We start from the raw sequence: 27,997 nt of genomic DNA, 5'->3' as shown, positions 1-27,997 counted from the left end.
AAAATATATATGTATACGATGCTTAAATACAATACTGTCTGTGGTGGTAGTGAACGCTCACAAGGTAAGAAATGGTGCTGCGGAGAGCGACAGACACTGGGAAAAATAGGTTAAAGTTCTGGTAAGAAGTAATAATTCCAATAATGCTTCTGAAGCCAGCCACTAGGGGGAGCTCTCTGTAGTAGACATGTATACAGTTCAAAAACCTTCAGTGAGCTCCCCCTTGTGGTGGCTGCAGAATGGCAGAATTTTGAGCTTTGACTCCTATAAAAAAACCTAAAATTATCTTTTCCTCCACTACCAAAATCTAGATGTCTGCAAATAACTAAATTATTATAAGTGGTTTATATGAGGAGGGGGGCTGATTAAGGAATTCCCCAAAATATGAGAGTTTTTATGAAAAGAAGTCAACCAAAGTGGTAATGATCGGATATTACAGGATTACATGCCACTTATGCAGACAAGTACTACGTGGTAGCCCTGTGGCACATCCTTCAGAGCAGCAGCCAAAACTTCTCATACGTTGGATCAGGAACCCCCTCTAAGATGCTCATATAGGCATACTAACAGTGGTTGTCCTGATAAGGTCAGCCCCCTTAAATACTCTCTGGCAGTAAATTAATCATAGACCTTTGTACGTCCACATCTTCATAGTCTCCCTCTGTGGCGGTCCGACGCTGGAAGTAAATGTATAAAACAGTCCTATAGTTCACAGTCATGGATTATTGGGGGCACAGGCCACCCCGGTGCTACTCCTATGTTAAGACTAAGACGAAAAAAAGTTTTGGGTCCTGTCCTGGCGCTGTTCCAGCAGCTCCACTAATGCCCAAGTGATAGGTCAGGGTTGTAACCAGGGGGTGAGATGTCCTGCTTCAGCTTATGTGGTTCAGCTCCCGCGCCCGCTTCTTCAGATGCCGCTTGCGGATTTTGATCATCCACTTCACGCTGAGTTTGGCGAAGTCTGCGGCTTTGAATAAAACCAGGAACACTCCGCAGAGCAGCGCGATCATGCTCCAGGGGTTGGCAGTGATGATCTGTGGGCCGACAAAACATAGATTTATGGTATTTACTATGGAGATGTCAATAACGCAGAGTTTTATTTACTTTCGGACCACCCATAAACTTTACAAATCTGGGCGGTCCGGCTCCTACTCTGCAGTGACATTCTAAAACGTCACTGCAGAGCATCGCAGTTCCATGTGATCGTGTAGCTCAGCGAGCGGGGATCCAGCTGTCAGCCATAGAGAAGGCAGAGACGGTTTATTACCATCTCTGCCTTCTCCATCACTGTATACAAGCGCTGTATAGACAGTAATAGGAAGCGCTGACGGCATCTCCTCCTCCATACGGAGCATTATGCCATCGCTGTGAAGAAGGAGGGAGCAGGGCACTACGACAGCGCTGCTGTGCAGCCAGTAGGCTGGGTTTCTTCCCCTGTAACTCGGGGCCACTATACCAGCCACAGTTACAAGGGAAATAAGATGAAAGTTAAAATATTTAAATTCTCCCAAAGGTATTTTATGACCTTATAGGAGGGAACAATGTGTAATATAAATGAAAAATAAGTTATCAAGTGAAAAACAAATGAATAAAAAAGCAACTATCAATCCTTTCCGCTGTTACTAGCTCTGCCTCCCACCTGGGAAACAAAAACAAAAAAAAAAAAAAGGACAGTGACACAAAAATGAAACCCCATGTATCACAAAAAAGAAAAAAAATTACTTGAATAGCTGATCAAAAATTGTATTTTTTTTTACAGCTCTTTAAACTAGATGTACAAATGCCCCCTGAAAATTTGCCGGGTCAGAAATGGGGGTAAACGCCCCGGTCTTGAACAGGTTAAAGTAAATTTCTGATCACTGACATCTGCGATGTTAGGATGTAGTTGCTCGATCATAGAATATTAATGATTATGTCTCACATTCCACATTCCTCTACTGACACCAGAGCGCTGACACGTGCCGGGGACAACATGTGCCAGCAGCGCGGGATTATCATGTACATTGTGGGATGGCGCCATTATTCGGTCTGGTGTTTCTTCCTTGTTGATATTGGATTACAAAAAAGACACAACCTTCATTGTGAAAGACCCGCAGATCTCAGCACCAGGAGCATGCCATTAGTACGATCTGTCAGGTTATTGTTGCACCACGCGATCCCCTTACATAAAAGCCTAATGTTCTCCTCCGGATACTCACGTCCTGAATCTCTTGGATGTACGGGTCCTTCCATTCAAAAACCACAAAGAATAACTGGTCTCCCTTCTCGGTCGCCTGCCGCCGATCGATGTAGTTGACGACGCTGGTCTGTGATGAGAACGGACGTCAGTACCATGAATTGGGAATTTTTAGTCATTGGGTCATGGATCCATTTGGATTTTGGGGGATAATGGGAATGGCCGCCACCGCATCTTTAGTGTTTCCCTATTGGAAAAAAAAAAAAAAAAGTTCTTTGACTTTGTGACCACTGCGCAGACGCGGCCTTGCCACAACTTTTTTTTTCCCATAGGGTAACAATGAAGTCGCTCTAATTTGCTTTTTTTGTGTATCCTCTCCCCAACCAACCTCTTGTTTGAACTCCACGTATTGTCTCCCGTCTTCCCCAGTCGTCTTCACTAAGGACATTTTCACCCAAGTCCGAAACCCCCCAGAAAATTTCCAGCTGGAGAAGGAGCTTTCACATTCCTGCATGAATTTAGTCTTGTCGTCACTGAAAAAAAAAAAAAAAAATGAAAAAGCTCAACTGACCTGAAGCATAGAATTACAATGCAGCAGAAGGATGAAAGTGCGACCGGAAGCATAGAACTACAACGCAGCAACAGGATGCAAGTGCGACCTGAGCATAGAATTACAATGCAGCAGCAGGATGAAAGTGCGACCTGAAGCATAGAACTACAACGCAGCAACAGGATGCAAGTGCGACCTGAGCATAGAATTACAATGCAGCAGCAGGATGAAAGTGCGACCTGAAGCATAGAACTACAACGCAGCAACAGGATGCAAGTGCGACCTGAGCACAGAACTACAATGCAGCAGCAGGATGCAAGTGCGACCTGAAGCATAGAACTACAATGCAGCAGCAGGATGCAAGTGCGACCTGAAGCACAGAACTACAACGCAGCAACAGGATGCAAGTGCGACCTGAAGCATAGAACTACAATGCAGCAGCAGGATGCAAGTGCGACCTGAAGCATAGAACTACAATGCAGCAACAGGATGCAAGTGCGACCTGAAGCATAGAGCTACAATGCAGCAGCAGGATGCAAGTGCGACCTGAAGCATAGAATTACAATGCAGCAGCAGGATGCAAGTGCGACCTGAAGCATAGAACTACAATGCAGCAGGAGGAAAATGTGACCTGAAGCCTCATTCACACTCCTCCTGTCTCGCGGAAAGAACTAGTGTAACAACGAGAACACATTAATTGACGAGACCCAAACCAATCCAGCAAGTATCCTTTATCAAGTGGATAGGTGACAATTTAGGGAGACCATTTCCAGCAGCTGCACTGGTTACTCCCCCGGTATTCAGACGGATGGCCGAGCAGACGCAGATAATGGGACGTCACACACCAGTGACTTCATGCGTCTCTCTCTGGTTTCTATCTATTTGAAGAAAGTGATGAAGTTCTGGACGGCATCTCGTACAAGGACTGTAATTAGAGCAGGTGCAGCAGATGGGAGCAGCTCGGCACTTGCCTAATTGGTTTTTTTAAGAGGTGACTCATTCACTATTTCGGGCTTCACTGTCTCTGGTTTGGGGGATAATGGAAACTATCTGTTCTGAGCTCTGGAACGCGATAATTATTGAACTTCTGATTGGCAAGAGCGACTGTATATAATATATCTCTTTTGTCAGGGTTCTATAAATACACAGGTCTGCAAAAAAATTTTTTTCAAGAGCTGTTTTGGTTATTCCACGTAATCTTTATGTTTTTAAGTGCGCTGAATCCGAAAATGACCTCCGTTTTGTCATAGGACATCACGTTTTCTGACAATTTAAGTAACTATGTTAAATAAGACAATACCTCAAAATAAATGAAAATAGACTCGTAAAATTAATTTTTTATTACAAATGTTTCATGAAAATCATTTTTTAACTGCAATGAGCTCACTAACACACACTAAAATGGATTCTTCTTCCCTGTGCGGCTTCTCTTGGTCCATTTCCGCTTGTGAGGAGCATCTGGAATGTCTCTCTGAAGCGTCCAACAGTAGTCTGCCGTCATTGTAATGCTCCATCTTCCCTGGTATCTTCTTTCCATCTCTTAATGTCCTGGTGGAATCGTTCACCTTGCTCTTCACTCACACTTCCCACATTTTCAGGAAAGTTGTCAAGGTGGGATTGGAGGAAATGCACTTTCAAACTCATCAGGCAACCTAAAGCTTGAAATGCTTTCAGCATTCGTCTGACGATTTTTTTGTAGTCAGGGTCTTTGTTATTGCCTAAAAATTTCTCTACGACCTCTTTAAATGCAAACCACCCTTCTTTTTGAGGATGCATCATGGTATTGATAAACTCTTGATCAGCTATAAGCCTTCTAATGTCTGGTCCGACGAACACACCTTCCTTCAACTTGAATATGACGAGCTAACACGATCTGAGATGAAAAAGTGTGAACAGGCGAGAACCAAGATAAAACAATTGAATCATGCCCGGGCTTGTCAGAGCCGCTCGTTCAGCTTGCAACATGTTGATTCTGGCTTCATTAGCTCACTCTGAAAGTTCTTTTCTTTGAAAGTTGTATTTTTTTGGCATTGTATATCTTCAATGCATTGATGTGAATTAATTAATAGTAATTTTGACTTTCAAAACGTAAGATAAAAAAAATACCAAAAATTGAGAAAAACATACCAAATTTGAAGAGAATTTTGCATTTTGTGGCAAATCCTGACGTCCAAGATTTTTTTTCAATATTTTTTTCGTTTTCAGCACACCAAAATACATGGAAATTAGATGAAAATAATCAAACAGCTTTTTAGTCGCAGACCTGTGATATTAGTCAGCCGTAAATTCTGACATATATTACAGTGCTCCAGTAGATGGCCACAATGGATTCCACATACAGGATCGACAGGGGCTGTGCACATCCAGGACTATCTGGTTCATGAAAAAAAAATCCAGATTAAGGGCTCATCGCACAAGACAGTATTATGTACAGAACCTTAATACGGCCTCTATAATAGACCATGAGGCGCGTACAAAAACCTCCACCTTCCTCCAATTGGCATGCCTCTGGTGTGGAGTGGACAATATCTGTTTCCCCAGATGGGATATCCAGCAGCTGCTGACTCCCCTCTATAATTGTGTGTGTGTGTATATATATGTATGTGTGTGTATACATATATGTACACACACATATATATATATATATATATATATATATATACATATATACACACACAACGTATGATCAGCTGTAGGGTATCGGATTTATACTAGATAACCCCCTTTAAAAAGGTTCTTTAAAGGTGAAAACTTTACCTCCTTGCCCGTCCCATTAATACACCTGAAGATCACCGCAGGGAATCTCGTGTGCTTGGATCTCTGCTTCTTATAACTTTATGTTACCCAAAGTCCGTCAGCTGCGCTCAGAGATTTCCATTCACACTGTCCAATAAAGACCGACGTACCCTCTAAAGGAAAGTCAGCCCGACCCGCTGTGTTCAGTAGTACCTGCTTCCCAAATCTCAAAGAATCAGAAGCGATGACATTTTACCAGCTGATCCTTTTCTTCTCCTGGATTATGAGTCGTCGCCAGAAGTGTGGAAAAAACGTCTACCCCTCTCCCCAACAACTGCTTGCTCTGCTAAACTGAGCGTGCATGTGTTTGTGGTGGAGAGATAACGTTCTGGTTAGTTATTAAGGGTGTATGGGCATCTTAAAGGGGTTGTCCGAGACTCGCATGCTGAGGAACTATTTATATAGGGTATGTCATCAGTATTGGATTAATGGGGGTACGAAGCCCGGGATCTCCACCGATCAGCGGATATCTGCTCCGATGGTGGCCAAATGTAAGCAAAAGTACGGAGCCAGAAGAGCAATACCTCCATATAACGTTTGGTGGTTGCTCCGTGCACCGCAGCTCAGACAGCGGCGCACCGCAGCTCACACACCGGCGCACCGCAGCTCACACACCGGCGCACCGCAGCTCACACACCGGCGCACCGCAGCTCACACACCGGCGCACCGCAGCTCACACACCGGCGCACCGCAGCTCACACACCGGCCCTCACCTCAATAAGAGCTGATCTTCCGCTCCATGCATTTACATCTGGCTGTTGTTAGACAAAGGCAAGTGTTACATTGCCCTGCAGCGCCACCACAGGAGAAATGAAGCACTACACCTTTCCCTACTTTCACGGTGGCCTTAGCGTCCGCTCTCTCGCTTCGGTACCAGACGAGGGTCCCGTCCATATGAGGTTCTCCTAACCGGATGATTCCCCTTTATTTGCCGCAATGTTCTCAGACTTTTCCGCTGTCGGAGGACATGAGCTGTTCACGCACGTGGAAATGTTTACAAAGACATCGGCAAATATTCGGGGACAATAGTCCCGCTCTGTTATCCTGCTCATCATGTCAATGACCTAATGCCTCCGACAGAGAACCTGCGAGACCTCCGAACAAAGGACTCATTGAGACGACGTTCCTCATAAGGCGACATTGTCTCCGCCGGATCGTTATCCTGATAGGGGGACGGCGGGTTGTGAAATATCTGCAGCTCCGAATGTATAACCGGCCGCAATATCAAGGGGTCGATGTGTCCTAGTGGGGGGTCCTGAGCTAGGGGGCCTCCCTTTGTGGTGTCCATATGTCCTACCTGACTGCACTCAGATCACCCATGGAGCTGCACTCGCCGTGTGACGTCACAGATCAGAGATGGCTCCGATCACGGCCATTTAAACCTTTACATGCAAATTGTGATCATGAAAGCAGAAGGGGGCTCCCTGTCTCTCCCATAGGTCTGCAGAGGGTTAGGCTGGCATACTGGTGGATTACACTGGCTGTGACCGTAGTGTTTATCAGAGGGACACACACACCTGGCGAGGAAGTTCTTGTAAGAGGCGAAGAGCAGATAGTCGATGGCGCTGAAGTCTTGTTCTGTCTCGTTGAGATGGAACTGCAGGAAAACCAGCTCTCGCTTCCTTACTTCACACGGCCCCTTAACTATGAGAGCGTGCTTCTGCAAAAACAACATGTCAAAGGTTATGAAGAAACCTTAAAATAAAAAGGAATTACACCCCACCCTTACTGTGGATTCTTTTTTTCCTGTTCAATGAGTTGCCCTTCATAGTGAAAACTAAGTAAAATCCAGTCGTTGGGAAATAAATACAATGAACAGTAAAAAACAAAAAAGAGGCGCTGCACCGACACCGGAGGTAAAGCTTCCATCATAAGTGACATGAAACATTCTGTGTCAGTGCTGCCCTCTAGTGGTTGTCGATTGTTATTGACAAGGACAGATACTGTACAGTGTATGTTAAGGAAAATAGAAGAAATTGGAGTCCAGCTCAACAGGACTGGATTTTCCTTTTCTTTTTACTTTTCAAAAGAAAATATTAACATTTTAAGAAAAATGGTCGATATGACTGCCTAGTGCAGTCGAAACGCGTCGACCATGTAAATTTTTCTTCTGTATGCAATATATTTTCTTTTGAAAAAGGAAAAGTAAAATCCAGTCCTGTTGAGCCAGACTCCGATTTTTTCTATTTTCCTTGATGTGAGGCCGGTGTCTGAGCCCCAGGTGGATGAGCTGGCATTAAGTTTCTATAACAGTGTATGTCACTGTATGTAAGGTGACATTAAGCCAGATTAATAATGGAGAAGCGTCAATTATGACACCTATCCATTATTAATCCAATTGTCTGAAAGGGTTAAAAACACACACACACACGATTAAAAAGTATTTTAATGAAATAAACACACAGGTTGTTTTAATATTTTATTGCTGTCTCAATCCAGCTGCAGACCCTCGCTTGGCAAAATAATAAACCCACAATATACATACCCTCTGATGAACCGTCACGTCCCACGAGGTAATCCATCTGAAGGGGTTAAAATATTTTACAAGCAGGAGCCCTGCTAATGCAGCTGTGCTCGTGCTTGTAAGCCCCTGCGAATGAAGGAAATGTAGGTCAATGACCTATAGTTACCTTCAGTCGCGGTGAGTCGCCACCTGCTGGATGTCCTCATGAACTGCAGCCTGGGAACTTTTTCCCACGCTCGAGCTCATATGAGGGGGCGCCTCACCGCGACTGAAGGTAACTATAGGTCATTGACCTACATTTCCTTCATTCGCAGGGGCTTACAAGCACGAGCACAGCTGCATTAGCAGGGCTCCTGCTTGTAAAATATTTTAACCCCTCCAGATGGATTACCTCGTGGGACGTGACGGTTCATCAGAGGGTAGGTATATTGTGGGTTTATTATTTTGCCAAGCGAGGGTCTGCAGCTGGATTGAGAGAGCAATAAAATACTAAACCCTTAATTACCCCATATCCCACCGCTACAGGGAGTGGGAAGAGAGTGGCCAAGTGCCAGAATAGGCGCTGTTATGATCCTAGTGGCAAGGATCGCAAATCTGACTAGCTAAGTAACTAAACAGACAACTAGCTCTGGGGAAGTGGTAACTAGATTGACCGCAACCTGAGCCTATCCGCACACAACTAAAGGTAGCCGTGGAACGTTACCTGGAAATCCTAGACGTCTCTTCAAGGCCTGAGAAACTGACTATTCCTAGAGGGAAAGTAAAGTCCTCACTTGCCTCAGAGAAATGACCCCAAAGATATAGAAAAGCCCCCCACAAATATTAATGGTGAGCCAAGGGGAAGGCACAAACGCAGAGATGAAATAGATTTAGCAAATGAGGCCCGCTAACACTAGATAGCAGAAAATAGGAAGGGAGCTGTGCGGTCAATAGAAAACCCTATACAAAATATCCATGCAGAGATTGCTCGAGCCCCCGCACCAACTAACGGTGCGGGGGAAGCAACTCCGTACCCCAGAGCTTACCAGCAGAAAGAAATCACATATTAGCAAGCTGGACTAAACTCATCATACACAGAAATCATATTGCAGACTGATGAGCAAAAAATAATCAAACAGAAACTTAGCTTCTCATGAAGAGACTGAAAACGAAGATAGTCAGGAGTAATCAGAATAGCACTGAATACATCGACAGCCGGCAACAAGTGAAGGTGTAGCAGAGCTAAATAGGGACCTCCCTAGAGAATAACGAGGCAGCTGATCCAGCCAAGACCCGCAGGATAACAAACAAAGCCACCAGGGGGAGCCCAAAAACAAAACTCACACAATACCATCTGTGACCACAAGAGGGAGCCCGAAAACAGAGTTCACAACAAGGCGCATCTTCCAGATGTGCCTCTTCTGGGGCGGCTGGGGGCAGATGTTTGTAGCCAGGGGGGGGGGCAATAACCATGGACCCTCTCTAGGCTATTAATATCTGCCGTCAGTCACTGGCTTTACCACTCTGGCGGAGAAAATTGCGCGGGAGCCCACGCCAATTTTTTCCGCGATTTAACCCCTTATTTTAGCAGCTACAGCGCCCAAATTTTGCACATACACACTACTAACATTAGTAGTGTGGAATATGCAAAAAAAATGGGGATATGAGATGGTTTACTGTATGTAATCATGTCTCATATCCTGTCGGGTTTGTGAAGGAGAAATGAAAAGCCGGCAATTGAATTACTGGCTTTTCACTAACACCGGTGCGTATTTCTCGCAAGTCACACTGCTGGTCCGTGTGTAATCTGTATTTTTCTCGCCCCCATAGACTTTCATTGGCGTTTTTTTGCGCGATACGCTGACAAACGCAGCATGCTGCGATTTTGTACGGCCGTAGAAAGCCGTATAATACTGAACCGTAATATACGGCTGATAGGAGCAGCCCCATTGAGAATAAATGTGCCGTTTGTTTGGCGAGTTTTACGGATGTATTTTCTGCGCTCTTACGTCCGTAAAACTCGCATGTGTGACGCCGGCCTTAACGTACAATGTTGAGTTCTGTCGTAGATTTCTTGCACATCACTCACCCGGTATTACAGTCCTTTAATTCAGAAGAATACTCCGCGCTCGGTCGCTTTGTATTCTTAATGAGGCATCGTACACAATTACACCGGGCTGTGCACATTATACGCAGCAGGAGGTAAAAAGAATCAACTGACACTGATACCAAGGCCTTTGTCTGGGAAATAAAGGCTCAAACAAATATCAAATATACAGCTGAAAAGGCGTCTGTCAGTAGGTTCAGCCCTCGTAACCCATCCATATGGACATGTAGGTCATAGGAAGCTGAATAAAATGATACCTCGATATCTGTCATCCGATCTTTTATTCCAGAGAAATCAACGTTTTTCTTAATATGTAAATGAGCTGTTAAGATCTATGGGCCGGACATAGATCTCCCCAAGAATCTGCCTCCAGAGAAGCAAGCCGCTCTGAGCCGGGACCAGAAGTGATGACGTCACTGTTCGCCTGTCATAGGACCGCTGCGACCTGTGATTGGCTGCAGCTATCAGATGACTTGAACAGTGCATCATCCGATCACCCGCTGTTCCAGTCACCTGACTGCTGCAACCAATCGCAAGCTGCAGTGGTCCTGTGACGTCATCACTCATGGCGCCAGCACAGCACAAGATCCCCGGGGTAAGGCTAGGGTCACATTGCGTTATGTGACCGCGTTTAACGGACTACGTTACACCGCGGCATAACGCGGTGTTAACGTAGTCCGTTAACGCCGCCATAGCCTGTAATGATGAACGCGTCGCTAGCGCCCGCCCACATTGGGCGTGCGCTAGCGATGTGCCGTCATTTGAGTGACGGACCTCGGACGCTGCTTGCAGCGTCCGCGGCGCGCCCGAGGTCCGTTCCTCGCTAGTGCAGATCGGGGATCTGCGCTAGCGGGGACGCCGAACGCGGACCCTAGAGAAGCATTGCGTTAGCGCAATTCGCTAGCGCTATGCGCTTAACGGATTGCCCTAACGCAATGTGAACCTAGCCTAAGAATGGTTTCAACCTGTGAAAATTGTATTTAACCCAGACAAGTCCATTTAGTTATATGTGTTGTCAGACAAAAACAAAAACGGATTTCTAGATTGTATATGAATGGAGAAGAAAACTTAAAGGGATTGTCCACTACTGGACAACCTCCCCAAGGTGCATCATAAAATAGAAAATGCTATACTTCCCTCCTGGACCAGGACTGATCCCGATGTTGGTGCTGTTACATTGTTATGTCACGTGACCACTGCAGTCGATCGGGGACGGATGATCGGCTGCAGCCTTCAGTTATCCATCAGAGAGGACGTCCACTTAGGAGCAGAACAGTTTAGAAATGTAACGGTTTATGGTAGGGGATAAAGCAGCGCCCTTACCACTGTCTGGTTGGTGAAGGGGTCGGTGTAGTTCATGGTCTGGGTGACGCACTGGTTCTTCCCCGGCTGCCCCGGACTCTTCAGTGGCGGGATGTGGTCGTACAGGTGATGGTCGCAGCTCAGGAGCCGAGCCTTCCCCGGATAGATGGCTATGCCTGCAACACACAACCCTGGAGAGATAAGAGGCCTCGTTCACACCACCGTCACTGACGCCATGTCGTCCGCTGCGAGGATTCCCAGTGCGGTCGTCATCCCGGCTGCAATCACGAAAGTCGCAGTAACTTTTCTAATAATCCGTTTCATTAGGTCCCTACAGATCTGAGTTGTGCCGTTCCTCCGTAAATAAACTGACAAGTGGGCGTTACCAGTTGGCTGTCTGATCGGTGCTGCCGGCACCAGACTGTGCAGGGATAACAGCCCTCTGACAAAGAGGAATACTTGTCAATTTATTCATACATTTCCAGGAGGAACAACAGAGGAACCACACAATACCAAGATGTGGAAAATGATTCGGAGGAAACCCGCAGCCTTCTCATCTGCGGAGCCGCCATCTCTAACAGAAGAGGCAATTATGGTTCCCACTATACTCCACAATATCTGCACGTCTGCAAACCCGCAGAGAAAGCAGCGGAGCCGAGCACCACGTGACCCCCCAAATCTGCAAAAGTACCAAAGAAAGGAAAAGGAAGAATGAAAGCAAGAAAATAAGTCATCGTAGGCATCAACACACTCCTCTGCTGCCGCAGAACTTCATAATACACACCCGAGCTGCCGCAGAACTTCATAACACACACCCGTGCTGCCGCAGAACTTCATAACACACACCCGTGCTGCCGCAGAACCTCATAATACACACCTGTGCTGCCGCAGAACCTCATAATACACACCTCTGCTGCCGCAGAACTTTATAATACAGACGCGTGTTGCCGCAGAACTTCATAATACACACCCGTGCTGCCGCAGAACTTCATAATACACATCCGTGCTGCCGCAGAACTTCATAATACACACTCCTGCTGCCGCAGAACTTCATAATACACACCCCTGCTGCCACAGAACTTCATAATACACACCTGAGCTGCCGCAAAACATCATCATATACACCCCAGCTGCCGCAGAACATCATAATACACACCCCAGCTGCCGCAGAACATCATAATACACACCCGAGCTGCCGCAGAACATCATAATACACACCCGTGCTGCCGCAGAACTTCATAATACACACCCGAGCTGCCGCAGAACTTCATAATACACACCCCAGCTGCCGCAGAACCTCATAATACACACCCCAGTTGCCGCAGAACATCATAATACACACCCGTGCTGCCGCAGAACCTCATAATACACACCCGAGCTGCCGCAGAACTTCATAATACACACCTCAGCTGCCGCAGAACCTCATAATACACACCCGTGCTGCCGCAGAACTTCATAATACACACCTCAGCTGCCGCAGAACTTCATAATACACACCCCAGCTGCCGCAGAACCTCATAATACACACCCCAGCTGCCGCAGAACTTCATAATACACACCCCAGCTGCCGCAGAACATCATAATACACACCCGTGCTGCCGCAGAACATCATAATACACACCCGAGCTGCCGCAGAACTTCATAATACACACCCGAGCTGCTGCAGAACATCATAATACACACCCGAGCTGCCGCAGAACATCATCATATACACCTCAGCTGCCACTGAATCTCATAATATACACCTCCACTAGGGAGCATCATCTTTAAAAACAATCCTTCCATAAGAGTCTACAAGCGCCAGTATTTAAGGAGTATTCTCAAGGGAAACATTTATGGCATATCCACAAGATTTGGATATAGGTAAAGCTATGGTTCCCGCTAACAGGACCTCCATGTGCCCTGAGGATGGGCCCCCGACATGTGCCGCCATCAGTGAAGTGCTGGGAATTAGTATTCACTTGTGTGCCATTCCATCACCCTCTCCACTGATGTCAGCGTGTGCTACAGCTAAGGCTTATACCATGGACGTGCCCTAAATGTACGAGGCTGGAAAGCCCCTTTAACCCCTTTTTTTCCTGCTATGGGGATCCCAGGTTGTGCAGATCCATACACCATGGGGGACACACTCTCCAGATCCATACAACGGGAGGCACACTCACCAGATCCATACAACGGGAGGCACACTCACCAGATCCATACACCACGGGGGGCACACTTACTAAATCCATACACCATGGGGGTGCTGACTCACCAGATCCATACACCATGGGGGGCACACTCACTAGATCTATACAACGGGGGGGGCACACTCACCAGACCCATACACCATGGGGGGCACACTCACTAGATCTATACAACGGGGGGGGCACACTCACCAGACCCATACACCACGGGGGGCACACTTACTAAATCCATACACCATGGGGGTGCTGACTCACCAGTTCTATACACCGGGGGGCACACTCTCCAGATCCATACACCGGGGGGCACACTCACCAGATCCATACAACAGGGGGGCACACTCACCAGATCCATACAATGGGGGCACACTCACCAGATCCATACACCATGGGGGGCACACTCACCAGATCCATACACCATGGGGGGCACACTCACTAGATCCATACACCATGGGGGGCACACTCACCAGATCCATACACCATGGGGGGCACACTCACCAGATCTATACAACGGGGGGGGGGGCACACTCACCAGACCCATACACCATGGGGGGCACACTCACCAGATCTATACACCATGGGGGGCACACTCACCAGATCCATACACCATGGGGGGCACACTCACCAGATCCATACACCATGGGGGGCACACTCACTAGATCCATACACCATGGGGGGCACACTCACTAGATCTATACAACGGGGGGGGGGGGGGCACACTCACCAGACCCATACACCATGGGGGACACACACCAGATCCATACACCATGGGGGGCACACTCACCAGATCCATACACCATGGGGGGCACACTCACCAGATCCATACACCATGGGGGGCACACTCACCAGATCCATACACCATGGGGGGCACACTCACCAGATCCATACACCATGGGGGGCACACTCACCAGATCCATACACCATGGGGGGGCACACTCACCAGATCCATACACCATGGGGGGCACACTCACCAGATCCATACACCATGGGGGGCACACTCACCAGATCCATACACCATGGGGGGCACACTCACCAGATCCATACACCATGGGGGGCACACTCACCAGATCCATACACCATGGGGGGCACACTCACCAGATCCATACACCATGGGGGGCACACTCACCAGATCCATACAACGGGGGCACACTCACCAGATCCATACACCATGGGGGGCACACTCACCTGGAGCCTCGTACACATCGACCTCTTTGTAGGACACAGACATCACCGGGTGCTTTAGCTTGTCCCTGAAGTCCGTTATGGTCTGATAGACGAGGAAGACGGCCACGGCCATCAGCAGCAGATAGACGAAGATCAGCAGCACGGAGAAGACGTTCTTCAGACACGTCCTGCTGAACCGCACGGAGGGGCTGCTCCTGTCCAGATCCCGCTCTGCTGAATGCAAATCAAAACAAAAAGGCGTCAGAAAATGCTTAATAATTTAATGCAAAAAAACAGGAGCAGAGCGGCAGGTTTTGGCAGTGGAGCTTGTAGGAGGCGCTAGGTGGGGTGACAGGTGTCAGACCCCCATGGATGTAATACTGATGATAGGTCAGTATATTACAAGTCAGGGTAAACCCCTTTAAGGGAGGCAACTAGAGAAATGTTTATGCATTTTCTGGTGCAGATTTTAATGAGCTTTTATGCAGACGCACAGGAATTGTGCACTTTATGGAATGGTGTTGTTTACAATAGGACCATATGGGGGGGGAGGAAATCACACCGAAAAATGCACAGTGGGCAGAAGCCATCATGAAATGCAAAACAAACAGAACAAAAGTGGGAACATGGCCTGATGGTACCAAAGGGGGACATCTCTGAGCCTCCTCCGACTGACGGATAATTCTACAATTTTATTGTGAAATTCCCTTTGAAAATGGAGTTTTTTGACGCCTGAAGGTAAAGTATTTCTCTTATGTAATTATCAGCGTCTGCATAATACTGAACACAGACCAATGGAATAAACTGGTGTGACTGGTGTGTACTGGGGTCTGCTGTGTGGCCGTGACATACTGGCGTATGACTCTAATAATCTGTCCATGAACTGACAACAGAGAGATTCTGTGTGTACGTGAATGGCCGCTCCTGTATGTCACACACACACTATGTATTAATGTTATTACTGTGGTTTCATTGTTTCCATGGTAAAAATCATCAGATTAAAATAGTCTAAATTTGTGCATCCGGATTTGTACAAATTAATATTTGGACGGGAAATTTTAAACTTGTTACAGTAAATATATACATATATCTCTTTAATAGGTGGTTTCGGAAAAACAAAACTCACGCTCCCCTGGTAAATATGTGCCTAACTCACGCTCCACAGGTCCAGCACTGAGCCTCTGCTGCGTTGACTTCACATCAATGAGCTCAGCAACTCAGAGCAGCTTGGGCAGAGCCGCTGAGCTCAGCGATTGGTTGCAGCGGTGCTGATGTGAAGTCAATGCTGCAGACAATTCTCGAACATTCTTTCATCTGGTATTGTTTTATTAGTTACCGGCCAATGACACATTCAGGATTAGAGACAGAAAAGTATAATCATAAAATATTCGTCAATTCTGAACTTTCTCAGACAGTAACCGTCGTTTTAATTTTTATTTCTTAAATCAATAGTTCACATCAAAATAAGCAACTCTGTAATTTATCTTATGAGAGAAATCGGATTCTTTCTCCTCCTGGACTGATGACAGTTGGTGCTCATAAAGTTCTATGAAGAGAGGGAGGAGCCAGAGGCCGACACAGACTTTCTTCAGGTTCTCCTAAAAAGACAGTTAACGTTCTCCATAGAAAGTTCTTATTGTCACGTGTATTATTGATTCATGAAAACGCTGTAAAACGGCGCTTACTGTTTAAAGTTTTTCAGAGGAACCGTTTTCTCAGTCATAGAATGTTAGAGTTGGAAGGGACCTCCAGGTCCTTGGTGTCCAACCCCCTGCTCAACGCAGGAGTCACTAAACCATCTCGGACAGATGTCTGTCCAGCCCCTGCATGAAGACTTCCATTGGAGGAGAACTCACCACCTCTCCTGGCAGCCTGTTCCACTCATTAATCATCCTCACTGTCAAAAAGTGTTTTCTAATATCTAATCTGTATCTTCTCCCTTTGTTTCATTCCATTGCTTCTCGTGTTTCCATGTGCAAATGAGAATAAAGATGATCCTTCTACACTGTGACAGCCCTTCAGATATTTGTAGACAGCTATTAAGTCTCCTCTTAGCCTCCTTTTTTGCAAGCTAAACGTTCCCAGATCCTTTAACCGTTTCTTGTAGGACGTACATTGCAGTCCTCTCACCATCCTGGTCTATCTTCTCTGAACTTGCTCCAGTATTTCAATGTCTTTTTTTTTTTTTTAAATGTGGTGCCCAGAACCGAACACAGTATTCCAGATGATGCCTGACCAAGGAGGAGCAGAGGAGGATAATGACTTCACGTGATCTAGACTCTATGCTTCTCTTAATACATCCTAAAACTATGTTTGCATTTTTTGTTGCTGCATCACACTGTTGACTCACGTGCAGTCTGTGATCTATTAGTACCCCAAGTCTTTTTCACACATGCTGTTGCTTAGTTCTATTCTTCCCATTCTGTAGATGTAATTTTCCTTTTCCTTGCCAAGATGTAGTTTCTCCTGTTCAATACCATTCTATTAGTTGTGGCACTTTGCTCAAGTTTATCTAGATCCTCGTGAATCCTTTCTCTGTCTTCTCTAGTGTTAGCTGTCCCTCCTTATCCAGATCATTTATAAAAATGCTGAACAACATTGGGGAAAGATCAGAGCCTTGAAATTGGAAGAGTCTTTGGAAATGTCTTATATTGCAGCGTCGTGCTGAAAAGAAGCGTCGGCGTATGAGACTCTGGATTATTCGATGTCGGATTAAAGGATTTAAACTGTGTATATTCCAATTAGTTAAGTGTTTCTTCTACATGTGCAAATAATTGGTCTACGATGGTGTTTACACTTCTGTTTTTACGTCACCGACTCCACTCACCTCCTGATATGGAGTAACCCTTTAACTCCACCGTTATATTCCCATGTATCTGACTAGGCTGTCTAATGGGTATTCTAGTGGTGAGCTAGATGATCACCTGGCAGGGTATCGGAGATAGGTTCCTCCTGGTCATCCTCTTCTTCATCCATGTCCTCCAGGATCTCCACATCTTCAGGAGGTTGCTCTAACTCTTCACTTAACTGAGAAAAAAAAACCAAAACAAAAATAACATGCTATAGTGACAACCCATATAAACACAATATGAAGTAGTGAGGCTTCTACAACGACCAGATACACAAACCAGAAGAAGCCAACCGCAACTCTCTCACTCACCAAGAATGCAAGCTATCACCTACACTTATCTTGGCTGCTCTGTCTCTCCAGTGCTCAGGATCAGTTAAGATCTGAGTGATCGGACCCCCAGAAATCGAAGTATAACTTTACACTTTGGTAAATACCCCTTAAGAATAGAAGGGTCACAAGCATTACCCAAGTTATAATGACTCATGTCACATATTAAATTGCTGGAGACTGGATAGGCAGGATCACCGATGTGATTATTGGGAATAGCTGGGAGAAAGTACAGTAAAGACCCAAGATCTTTTTTTAAACCCATTTATACAGATCCATAATACGGATAAAAAAATATGCACTTTTTTTTTGACTTTACAACCCCTTTTAATCCTTCCCAGCATGTACTGTGGGGAAAATAAGTATTTGATAAACTGCCAATTTTGCAAGTTTTCCCACCTACAAAGAATGGAGAGGTCTGTAATTTTTATCGTAGGTACCCTTCACCTGTGAGAGACAGAATCTAAAAATAATCCAGAAATCACATTGTATGAGTTTTCAATAATTAAATTGCATTTTATTGCATGAAATAAGTATTTGATCACCGACCAACCAGCAAGAATTCTAGCTCTCAAAGACCTGTTAGTTTTTCTTTAAGAAGCCCTCCTACTCTGCACTCGTTAGTTTTTAAGACGTCCTCCTACTCTGCACTCATTACCTGTATTAATTACAGATGTTTGACCTCGTTATCTGTATAAAAGACACCTGTCCACACAATCAATCACACTCCAACCTCTCCAACAGGGCCAAGACCAAAGAGCTAAGGACACCAGGGACCAAATTGTAGACCTGCACAAGGCTTTGATGGGCTACAAGACAATAGGCAAGCAGCTTGGTGAGAAGGCAACAACTGTTGGTGCAATTATTAGAAATTGGAAGAAACACAAGATGACTGTCAATCTTCCTTGATCTGGGAGCTGAAACTCAATGTTGCTCAGCGACAGCCCCAAAACCTGAAAGATCTGGAGAAGATCTGAATGGAGGAGTGGATCAAAATCCCTGCTGCGGTGTGTGCAAACTTGGTCAAGAACTACAGGAAACGTCTGACCTCTAACTGCAAACAAAGGTTTCTGTACCAAATATTAAGTTCTGTTGGGTTGCAGCGATGAATCTGTGCTGCACTTTATGCACATGCTCAGTAGTGACCAGTGCTGTTGGGTTGTAGCGATGAATCTGTGCTGCACTTTATGCACATGCTCAGTAGTGACCAGTGCTGTTTGGTTGTAGCGATGAATCTGTGCTGCACTTTATGCACATGCTCAGTAGTGACCAGTGCTGTTGGGTTGTAGCGATGAATCTGTGCTGCACTTTATGCACATGCTCAGTAGTGACCAGTGCTGTTGGGTTGTAGCGATGAATCTGTGCTGCACTTTATGCACATGCTCAGTAGTGACCAGTGCTGTTTGGTTGTAGCGATGAATCTGTGCTGCACTTTATGCACATGCTCAGTAGTGACCAGTGCTGTTGGGTTGTAGCGATGAATCTGTGCTGCACTTTATGCACATGCTCAGTAGTGACCAGTGCTGTTGGGTTGTAGCGATGAATCTGTGCTGCACTTTATGCACATGCTCAGTAGTGACTAGTGCTGTTGGGTTGTAGCGATGAATCTGTGCTGCACTTTATGCACATGCTCAGTAGTGACCAGTGCTGTTGGGTTGTAGTGATGAATCTGTGCTGCACTTTATGCACATGCTCAGTGAACAGTGCTGTGGAGTTGGAGTAATTGAGGAGTCGGAGGTTTGGCTTACTGATTCCATAGCCCTGGTAAAAATCATACAATGCAATTATCTTGATTTTTATTTTTACAGGTGAAGTGTACCTATGATAAAAATCACAGCCCTCTCGATTCTTTGTAGGTGGGAAAACGTGCAGAATCGGCAGCGTATCAAATACTTATTTCCCCACTGTACATGTCGCAGCTTTTAGCAGCACCACTGACATCTGAGTTACACAATACTGGACACTTCCTACCGAGATCTGCCGCACATCAACCACCTAGAGGAAAGTTTTACAAAGGGAGGGAGAGAAAACAAAAATTCCTGAAATGTTTCCTTCCTCCCCCCACAAGACTTCAGGATGACACAGACCTAACAACAGGATACCAGTATGTTACACTCAACTATGGACATGTAACACCAAGAAGGAAAAGTTGTGGAATGATGGAATTCACCGGATCATAGACAGGTTAGTGATCGGCAAATACTGAAAAAAATGGAAACAAAATTTTCGAAATATCGGGATTTATTCAGTCTTGAGGACAAGCGCCACGTGCAGAAATCCTGGCATTTCCATCCTCGGTTGCTATCAGTGAGGTGATTAATGGTCGTCTGAGGAAGGTTCTGCCGCTAAATGCACTTAGGCAAATCATCAAGATCCTCTGCTGGCAGCTCATTTACAATTACCGACTAATGAAGTCCCAGATGTGCTTGTTGGGTACAAGTCCGGAGAAGCTGCAGCATATGATAGCATATTTAGGCCACACAGGCTGCTCACATTAGCACGAGCAACATGCCGCCTGGTGTTGTACTATTGAAAACCAGCTCCTGAGACGCTCTGGAGAAATGGCCGCACCACAAGTTTCACCACCAATGTGACACAGAGCTATTAGTGCACCTGGACTGAAGTCTAGAGGGGTCCAGCCAGCATATATTAGGCCACCTCACACCATAATCCCAGGTGTAGGACCGATGTGATGTTCTCTCGTGAAGGCCTCTTCATTATCTCATACCTGGACACTCAAAGGCCATCACGGTGCAGAAAGCAAGATGGCAGGTCGGTCCTCTTCAGTGATGAGTTCCGCTTTTGACTTGGATGCAGCGATAGCTCAAGATTGGTCTGGAAACCTCATTGGCTTCACAAGGGAACGTCACACCAGTCCTACTTCCGGGGTTATGGTGTGGGGATCAATAATGTATGGTAGACGGACCCCTCAACTGTTTATTCCAGGTACACTAACATCTTGGCGTTACATTAATTTGGTGGCAGAACCAGTGGTGCGGCCATTTCTCCAAAGGGTCCCAGGAGCCGTTTTTTAACTCAACACCACCAGTCACCATGTTGCTCGTGCTACTGTGAGCGGCCCAAACATGCTACATGTCTCCCATCCAGCACATCTGGGACCTCATTGGTCAGCGATTACACAGGAGCTGCCAGCAGAGGATTTTGATGATTTACTCAAGTGCATTCAATGGCAGAACCTTGCACAGACGACCATTAATAACCTCATTGATGGCAGCCGAGACTGGAAGTGCCGGGATTTCTTCACAAGGATCATACTCCAGACATCGAGAGGTGCCGAAATACGGTTTCCATTTTTCCACATCGGTAACTTGTCTCCATCCTGTGATTTTCATTACTCCAAGATTTTTTCTTCTTTGTGCTGCACTTTTAATGTTGAGGAATATATAACTCGCCGACGGTGGACATCACTTGGTAACTAACGACATTAGCCATCTGGGACTCCATTAAAGCCGGCTGACGAGCCCAATGGAAACCAAAAGTTTCCAAAGAGGAAATGACCCAACGTCCAGTGAAATGGATGGGTGACAATTAACTATTAATATACTGTTCTGCAATGTCCTCCAGGTGGTGGAGACTCTGGACTCGGACTAACTAGGACATCAATTTGCTCAGTTACTAAATCTCCAGATTTTAAAAAATGTAGATTCTCCATACAATATTGGTCAAACGCAGCTCTGTAAGAATCATGGAAAGTTTCTCTGCAGGACAAGTAAGTGGCATAAAGGGGCGCTGCAGCGGCGGATGAAATTTCATAGTGTCAGAAGCTGCCATATCCCGAGATCATGTATCACTTCACTGTACAGCGAGATCTGCACTGGAGCCTCACAGATGACGGTGGAAAGTGATCAGCGGTGGAGATAATGGCGCCACTGATCTCCTGTATGTAATATGGGAAGTAACAGTCTTGCTGAGACACTACGCCTATCTATGAGTGGAGTCTGCAATAACAGCATAGCTCTGTTCAAGAGAGCTGCAATACCTCTAACCACCAGCAGGGAACTGAGGCGCTATTGTTTTAGAAGAAACAGACATCTAAAGCATCTGAGACAATATTCAAGAATCTCTCACAAGATGCCCATTATTAGGGCTCGTGCAGAAGAGCGTATTTTCGGTCAGAAAGCGATCCGTCAAAACATGGATTGCATTCAGACCAATGTTATTCTATGGGGCCGTGCACATGTCAAATATTTTCCTTGGACGGAGTCTGTCCAAGGGAAAAAAAAAAATCGTTGCATGCATGATTTACATCCAATATTCGGATTGCGCTCAGCCATGCAAGTCAATGAGTCCTTGGAAAAAAAAATAAATAAAAATTAACTGCACTCGGATGACATCCAAGTGCAGTCAGATTTTGACAGACTGACACAATGAAGAAGATAGAAACTTTTTCCCAGTCTTCTCATCCGAGAAACCCATCCTGATCACTATGTGACTAGCATAATCAGACGGATTTTCTCGAATGAGAAAATACGGTTGCGAGAGCCTAGCCTTAGTCTGGATGATAATCCAGCACCAAAAGAACAGTGGCAGCAGCTAATTCCCCGGTCGCGCACTTGTATGTGGTCAGGAGAGACTGAAGGAGACTTTTTTGACAGGCGTCCAAAGTGTTTAGAAGACTTATATGGTCTATGCCAAGTTAGAACACTACCCCCAGAAAGAGTCGGGGATCATTTCTCAATTGTTGGAACTCCCATCTACCCCAGGAATGGAGCAGAGGTCGAGCATACGAACAGCCTGACAAAAACCCTGTAAAGAGTTATTCTCATCTTCACAGATGGATATTGGATAGCGCTAGAAACAAAAAAAAAAAAGCACTTTGGCAATTTACGGTTTGATAAAATTTGCAGCCGTTCTTAAGATATTAACACTTTTGGTTACAGTATGTTGCCTTGGAGACCGAACACCTCTGCTAGATAGCAGTGCTTCTTAGCGCTACTCTATTTCTATTGTTTTGAAGCTGACCAGAATGGCTGGTATATGTGGCTACCTCCTAATCCCGGCCAGTCTCAGCTCAGTGCTTACAAGCCAGACAGCAGCGGTGGTCGGTCCCCTAGGTAACGAGCTTCAAACAAAAGAGATGTGTTAATATCTCAAAAATGGCTGCAAATTTTAACAAGCAGTAAATTGGAAAAGTTCTCGTTTTTTACAAGCTCAATCTGACAATAACCATCTACCTGACGAAGGCAACTGCCGAAACGTGCGTCGGGGTGGAGGCATCCTCGGGACATCTCATTTCCTTCCATCCCCCACATAACAAGTATTTCATGGCATAGCCTCATGGCATCATTTTGATACGTTTTATTAGTTCAGTGTTTGGTTATTGGGCACACACTATGTGATTATTTAACATGATTGTTCTACATGCACTGCCACCTTATTGAGGTGAATATTTACCTCTTTATTACACACCCATTCATTATATTCATTGTGACTAATCATCACCTCCCTACCTGTTTTTCATGTGTTTTTATGTGAGTATACATAATTTTTGTGATTTTGCTGTAATTTTTTATTATTTTCCTGCATATTCTGCACTGATTATTAGCTTTTTTGGTATATGTATGTATATATATATATATATATATATATATATATATATATATATATATATATATATATATATATATATATATATATATATATATTTTTGCTACTATTTATTACCACTTTTTTACTTTCATTGTGTACAAACATCTTTGTTGCCATTGTATCAACAATTCATTTGTAAGCTGGTGCCTAGCGGTTTGCATCCTTTTTTTCCCCTGTGTTTTTGTCCCCATCTGCACCGTATTTTTATGTTTGTGAATTATTAAATAAAATATTGGTTTTTACTTCGCATGGGTTTTAAATTCGGATTGTCTCCTTGTTTATGCAATAACCATCTCTGAAGGCTGGAGTAACCCTTTACCAGCTGAATCCGCATTTTCTCATATTGGACATATCCTGTTCCCACATCCTTCCTTCCATCCCGGTGACACTGATCTACAGAAATCCTGGAGTCTTCCTCTTCCGAAATGTCCGTATTTGGGTGCCGACCCCTGCGGGAGATGTAATTCCTGCCATATTGGCTATTACCCAACTATCCTAGAAACAGACGTCAGCAAGGAATGGGTTAATACACAAGCCCCACCAGTTGTATGACCCTGGGGATTTAGCAATAAATAATGTATTAACCCCATGGACTAGTGAAGGGTGACAGACAGAGCTCACTCCTGACCTGGGAAAGTCACATGACCAAAATTTGGGGTAATTTTTCCTTTTTGTCACATGTTGCAGAGGACTCGCTATTACCGAGCCGTTCATGAATTTTGAGCAAAATAATAATAAAAAATAAATAAATACATTTCTTTTTAAAAAAATTTGCAGACTTTCTGGCACAAAAAAAGTTGAATATTCCGCTAAATTATTACATGAAGTCACTTTAGGACCAGACTGGAGTTGCTTTATGCAAATATTTGGCGACTTTTTAAAAAGTTGAAATTGGTGAATCAGCGGAAAACGTCTGGAAACCCCCAAACTCCGCACACGATGCTGAACAACAGCAAAAAAACAAACAAGTGGAGATATAAAACGGACTTAAAAAATGGGCAAATCAAAAACGGGAAACAAAAATTGGGCATAAAAAAAATGGCGCAAATGAAAAACGAGATAAAAATAAATAAATTGGGGTATATGAAACCATAAAAAAAAGAGCAAATGCAATAATGAATCTGGGCCATTGTGTGCACTGGAGAGAAAACCGTACACATATGACATCATGATGATGTGGAACTACAACTCCCAGCATGCCCTGAATTTACAGCCCTTTGCATACATCCTGTGTCCCGACGGCTAAAATTGGAGATGTAGAACAGCTGAGTGCAAGGGCATGCTGAGAGTTGTAGTTTCACAACCATTGTGTCAAAACATGCTGGGAGTTGTAGTTTCACAGCTGTGCAGGGGGATGTGAAGTGGCTGATGAGATCACACAAGTTACATAAGGGGATCAGTAGATTACCTCCTGGTAGGATCTGGAGATCTCCTTCCTGAGCATGGCACTGGGCAGGGAATCCAGGGTGACGGTGCGGGCACAGGACGCTGCCTCGTCTCTCAGTCACTACAGTCCCGTGTTCTGTCCCCCGCCTAGACAGACTGCAGGCATGCGCAGTACGCTTTGCCCAGGTGGCTGCTGGGAAATGTAGTCCGTAGTCTTCCGTACAAGCAGCGCGGAATTCTGGGATCTGTAGTTTGTCGGCAGATACGCCATTGCCGTGTGACATTTTGACCTCTCGAATTGTAGTCTGTGATATTCCCACTCAGTTGAACTCTAGTAGTAGCCATCAGAGAACTGTGCCAAAAATGAGAACACTTTATTGCAAGTTGTCAAACATGGCGGCAAATGTAATTAAGCCTCCGAAAGCGGGTAGTGACTGACCAATCAAATGGGATCTTTTATCAAAACCAACCAATCACTGCACAGCTTACATTTTTCCACACATCTGGAAGAAAAGAAAGCAGCGTTGTGATTGGTTGCTATGGACAACGTATCTCTCTTGGTTGTAATAAAGCGGCCATGTTTTGTTGGGGTTTTTTTATGCCCACCCACTAGAAAAGCGGTGTGACCCTGAGGAGAGTCACCCGTGGGGATTTTTTTGTGCATAGTAAAGGTGTAAATATACACCAAACACGTTACCGGGTTGTTTTTGCGCTGCAATAGGCTATGTGCACACGTTGCTGATTGGGGTGCAGAATTTTCCACACAAAATCTGCATCTCCTGGCAGAAACCGCAGGTGCGGATTTGCCGCGGATTTTGTGTGGTTTTGATGCGGAATTAATGCGGATTTTGTGTGGATTTTCTGCGTTTTTTACCCCTGCGGATTTCTATAATGGAAGGGTGCAGAAACGCTGCAGTTCCGCACAAAAGAAGTGACACACACTTCTTTTCAGTCCGCAGCGGATTTTTCTGCACCATTAGCACAGTTTTTTTTTTTCCCTATTGATTTACATTGTACTGTAAATCACTGTGCGGAACTGCAGCGTTTCTGCGCGGAAAAATCCGCTGCAGATCCGCACAAATTCCGCATTGTGTGCACACAGCCATATTGTGAAAACACCATTTTTTTTTTAACTGGCGTTTTTTTTGTTGTCAAAATACTGTGCGCCGATGTTCACACAGGGTTTTGTGAGGAGAGTTTTGTAGCGAATCTGTGTGAAAATCCCCATTAAAAGAACAAATAAACCCGTAATGAATAACTTCAAATATTCTTCAAATAGTTTTTTTTATTTAATAGGAAAATTCACTTTGCTGTTTATGTGGCGAGGATTTTGAGAGGCTTTTTTTTAAACATTTTTAAAACCTCACCGTGGGGAAAAAAGTTTTCAGGTTATATTCACATGGAGATTTTTTGAGGTGTTTAATAATCGCACGTTTTTCAAGAAGTAACAAGATACTGAACCCATGCACAGCAATGTCGTCTTTTTTAAAATTGCTGAGAATTGGGTCCATTTTTTACAGTGGTTTTTCAGTGCTTTTTCTGTCAGATTTCAGACAGAATCCACCTCAAAAAAGACGCTGGGTGCATGTAGGCTTTTGGGGCGTTTTTCTGGTCCTGAGTCGGTTCTGAAGAGTTTTTCTTTAGTGCCTAGTTTAGAGCAGATTCCATTAGGATCTGCTTCAAAAAAGTGACATTCGCTTTCTTTTTTCCACCGGGCGTTTTTCAAAACTTCTTCAGGAAAAAAAAAAACACTCAGAAACATATAATATGAGCAGCAAAGTGGAATTCCCATAGAAATGAATATAAATGGTTTTTAGGGGCATTTTAAATGGGATCTGCTCCAAAAAAAACTTCTAAATGAAGTATGTGAGATCAAAGCCAGAGGGTTTTGGGGGGGATTTTTTGGAGTGGTTTTGCTCCAATAACTACATAAAAATGTTTTGAAAACTATTCCTATGAATATCTTTGGAAAATCTACTTTGCTGTTCATGTGATGAGTTTTGGGTGTTTTTTTAATTTATTTTAATTTTTTTAACTCGCCTGGTGGAAAAAAAGTGTGTGTCAGTACTTTGAAGTGGATCATGAAGGACTCCGGTCCAAATTAGGCACTCTCTAGTCAAAAAGCTGCGATGAAAATAAAAAATAATTCTTCTGAAATTTTTCAAATCTACTAGTTTTTGACTACAAAACTCGATGTAAACCTTGTCTAAGGAAAAGTTCCCATGGGACGTATTCTGCTGTGGATTTGCCTGTGGAATATCCACGGCGTAATACCATAGCAGTGCTGTGTGGGAGATTTTCAGGAATCTCGTGCAGTGCAAAAATTACGCAGGAATGTTCTTGGAAGGCTGGAATCACATTTTCACGGTTTTAACAAGTACCCATTCTAGTCTATGGGGCCGTGCATGGTCCATATTTTTTTTTGGACCGTGTGTCCGCTGCAAAAATCAAAGTGACATGTCTATTCATCACAGATGAAAAATACCAATATAAGTCTATGGGTCATTGAAAATCATGGCCAACAACATATGGACGGCATCAGTGTACAGTTCATGTGCTGTCCGTGATTACCATTGCAAAGTATAGCAGAAGATTTGTAAATTATTTATCAATATATAAAATCACTTACCTAACACTGCTGAATCACAGATCCAAAACACTGATGACACTCGGACCGTTTTTTTGCATTCGTGAAAAATCACGGACTTCTGAATGAGGCCCTAGAGATGATAGTACTGCAAATTCTATGGTCACGTTCACACGTTCAGTATTTAGTCAGTATTTTACATTTGGAACAATCAGAGGAGAAGTATAATAGAAACACGTCACCACTTCTGGATTTTTCACCCACTCCTGGTTTTGGCTTACAAATACTGATGTAAAATACTGAACATGTGAATGTGGCTTATGGAGAAGGGTAGATGGAGAAGGAAGGAGTTTCTAGAGGCAGACACAAACATTCTTCTGCAAATTCCCCTGAAACGACATGGTATGTTCACATGGGCGTTTTTGCATGCGCTTTTATCTGTGTTTTTACCCCATTCATTAGAAAGGGTTAAAAAAAAAAAAAAAACGCTATAAGAATATTTGAAAAAAACACTT

At 44.6% G+C, this 27,997-nt stretch overlaps 1 protein-coding gene across 4 annotated transcripts; it reads right to left on the bottom strand.

Annotated features, from left to right (window-relative positions):
* Nucleotides 1-403: 403 nt before the first annotated feature.
* PACC1 (proton activated chloride channel 1) lies at nucleotides 404-25,074 on the bottom strand. Of its 4 annotated transcripts, none has more exons than XR_013221010.1 (8): nucleotides 24,918-25,074; nucleotides 17,646-17,748; nucleotides 14,743-14,955; nucleotides 11,396-11,550; nucleotides 7,040-7,182; nucleotides 2,565-2,709; nucleotides 2,199-2,423; nucleotides 404-1,034 (listed from the first exon to the last, which is right to left on the bottom strand). XR_013221010.1 is itself a non-coding variant. In XM_077282303.1 (8 exons), exons 1-8 carry the CDS (start codon nucleotides 24,951-24,953, stop codon nucleotides 873-875), a joined length of 1,065 nt encoding a protein of 354 aa, XP_077138418.1. In that variant the 5' UTR covers nucleotides 24,954-25,074; the 3' UTR covers nucleotides 404-872. The 4 variants fall into 4 exon arrangements, 2 of the variants coding, with proteins under 2 accessions (XP_077138418.1, XP_077138419.1); XR_013221011.1 differs by having other exon boundaries at nucleotides 14,743-14,952; XM_077282303.1 differs by having other exon boundaries at nucleotides 2,199-2,306.
* Between the last annotated feature and the right edge of the window lie 2,923 nt (nucleotides 25,075-27,997).

The sequence above is a fragment of the Ranitomeya variabilis genome, chromosome 2 (assembly GCF_051348905.1).
Source record: "Ranitomeya variabilis isolate aRanVar5 chromosome 2, aRanVar5.hap1, whole genome shotgun sequence".
NCBI lineage: Eukaryota > Metazoa > Chordata > Amphibia > Anura > Dendrobatidae > Ranitomeya > Ranitomeya variabilis.
This window is presented reverse-complemented; position numbering and strand designations above follow the sequence as displayed.